This window comes from Synchiropus splendidus, chromosome 14 (genome assembly GCF_027744825.2).
Source record: "Synchiropus splendidus isolate RoL2022-P1 chromosome 14, RoL_Sspl_1.0, whole genome shotgun sequence".
In the NCBI taxonomy this organism is placed as follows: domain Eukaryota; kingdom Metazoa; phylum Chordata; class Actinopteri; order Syngnathiformes; family Callionymidae; genus Synchiropus; species Synchiropus splendidus.
Genome location: NC_071347.1, coordinates 15,798,923 through 15,800,945, shown reverse-complemented (window position 1 = coordinate 15,800,945; position 2,023 = coordinate 15,798,923). Strand labels below are relative to the sequence as shown.

The 2,023-nt window shown below is 49.1% G+C and overlaps 1 protein-coding gene across 1 annotated transcript; it reads left to right on the top strand.

Moving 5' to 3' along the window:
- Positions 1–220: 220 nt before the first annotated feature.
- On the top strand, positions 221–1,819 carry rag2 (recombination activating gene 2). Its single transcript, XM_053886010.1, has one exon. The coding sequence runs from the start codon at positions 221–223 to the stop codon at positions 1,817–1,819; it is 1,599 nt and encodes a 532-aa protein (XP_053741985.1).
- Positions 1,820–2,023: the final 204 nt, after the last annotated feature.

Below are 2,023 nucleotides of genomic sequence, written 5' to 3'. Positions count from 1 at the left end.
TAGTCAGAAAGAAAGCAACCAGATAAAAGGGGTAAAAAGCATTTCCTCAAACTTTGGAATTGCCTCTGCTAGTTATTGCTAAAATTCTGTGTAGAAATATTCTGTTTGTTGAGCTCTGAAGTGGTGCCAACTGTCAAATTTTGCTGTGTGCAAAACAGGAAGTGAAGAAAGAAAACACAGCTGACTTTGTTTGTGTTTTGATTCCGCAGCTGCCCTCGCAATGAGCCTTCAACCTTTAACTCCAGTCAACTGTGAGGGTCTTCTTCAGCCAGGTTGCTCTCTGCTGCAGCTGGATGGTGAGATTCTCCTCTTCGGACAGAAGGGTTGGCCGAAGCGATTCTGTCCGACTGGAATATTCGGGGTCCGATTTAAAAACAACGAGCTCAGACTTAGGCCAATCTCTTTCTCCAATGACTCAGTCTATATCCCTCCTCTCCGTTGCCCTGCTGTCTGCCGCTTCGACCCCTACGATGGCCTCCCGGAAAGCTACCTCATCCATGGCGGACGCACCCCAAATAATGAGATCTCCTCGGCGCTGTATATGCTCACCACAGACAGTCGAGGGTGCAATCGCAAGCTGACCTTACGGTGTAAAGAAAAAGTGCTTGTAGGTGAAGCGCCCGGCAGCCGCTACGGTCACACGCTGAGTGTAGTTCAAAGCAACGGTAAGACCGCCTGTGTGTTATTTGGCGGCCGCTCCTACATGTCTGACAAAGAGAGGACAACAGAAAGCTGGAACAGCGTCGTCGACTGTCCCCCTCAGGTGTTTGTGTTTGACCTCGAGTTTGGCTCCACATCTGCTCACACTTTACCTGAGCTCGCTGATGGTCAGGCCTTCCACCTGGCTCTGGCCAGAGAGGACTGTGTTTACTTCCTCGGAGGTCACTCACTCAACTGTGACTCTCGCCCGCCTCGACTCTTTCGCCTCTGCGTGGAGCTGTTGCAGGGGAGACCTTTGCTCTCCTGCGAGACATTAGCCACTGGTTTATCCATCTCCAGTGCTGTGGTCACCCGAGTAGGCCCCACCCACAAATACATTATATTAGGAGGGTACGAGTCCAATTCTGAGAAGAGATTGGAGTGTAGTTCTGTGAGTCTCGATGACAAAGGGATTCAGATTCAGTCAGTAGAATCACCAAAGTGGACCCCAGACGTCCTGCACAGCCGGACGTGGTACGGTGGCTGTGCGGGGGAAGTAAGTGTCCTTCTGGCTGTCCCCAATGAAGGACGATCATTAATAACAGATACATATAACTACTACCTGGCAACATTTGAGAATGAAATAGAGGGTGGAAATGAAGCTGATACTCAGGAGTCCAGCCAGGACCTGACAGACAACTCGACTCCTCTGGAAGATTCCGAAGAGCTCTACTTTGGTCGGGAGCCTCACGAACTGGAGGACAGCAGCGATGAAGGCGAAGGGACCTACAACGAGGAGGATGAGGAGGACGAATCCCAGACTGGGTACTGGATCAAATGTTGTTTGGGCTGCAAGGTCGATCAGAACACGTGGGAGCCCTTCTATTCCACCGAGCTCCTCCGACCTGCCATGATCTTCTGCTCCAGAGGGGAATCAGGACATTGGGTTCACGCTCAGTGCATGGAGCTCTCAGAGGCCCTGCTGTTCCGACTCTCCCAGGACAGGAAGAAGTACTTCTGTCTGGATCACGGCGCGCTGCCCCACCAAGAGATGACCCCACCGCGAGTGGTCTTGCCCTTGAAACGCACACCAATGAAAGTGAAACACAGAAAACCATCGGTAGCTCGTAAGATATGTCAGAAAGCCAAACGGAGCATTTTCAAAAGACTTTTTAACTGATGATATATTCTGCTGTGACTCTGAAAGTGTGAGGTTTTGAAAATTTACAGCGTGTTTTTATAATGTCTCGATTGTACACGGTCGACTACTTGTATAATATGCCTTTTGCTTTATGAAGTTTTTGTCTTACAAAACAATTGACCTTTCATTCAAATAAAACATTTTAAATAAATATTGTGTCATGTCAATGATGAGCAACGGGAA

What these genes read in the sequence shown, in the direction of transcription:
- rag2 (XM_053886010.1), top strand. Translation starts at nt 221, where the DNA reads ATGAGCCTTCAACCTTTAACTCCAGTCAACTGTGAGGGTCTTCTTCAG.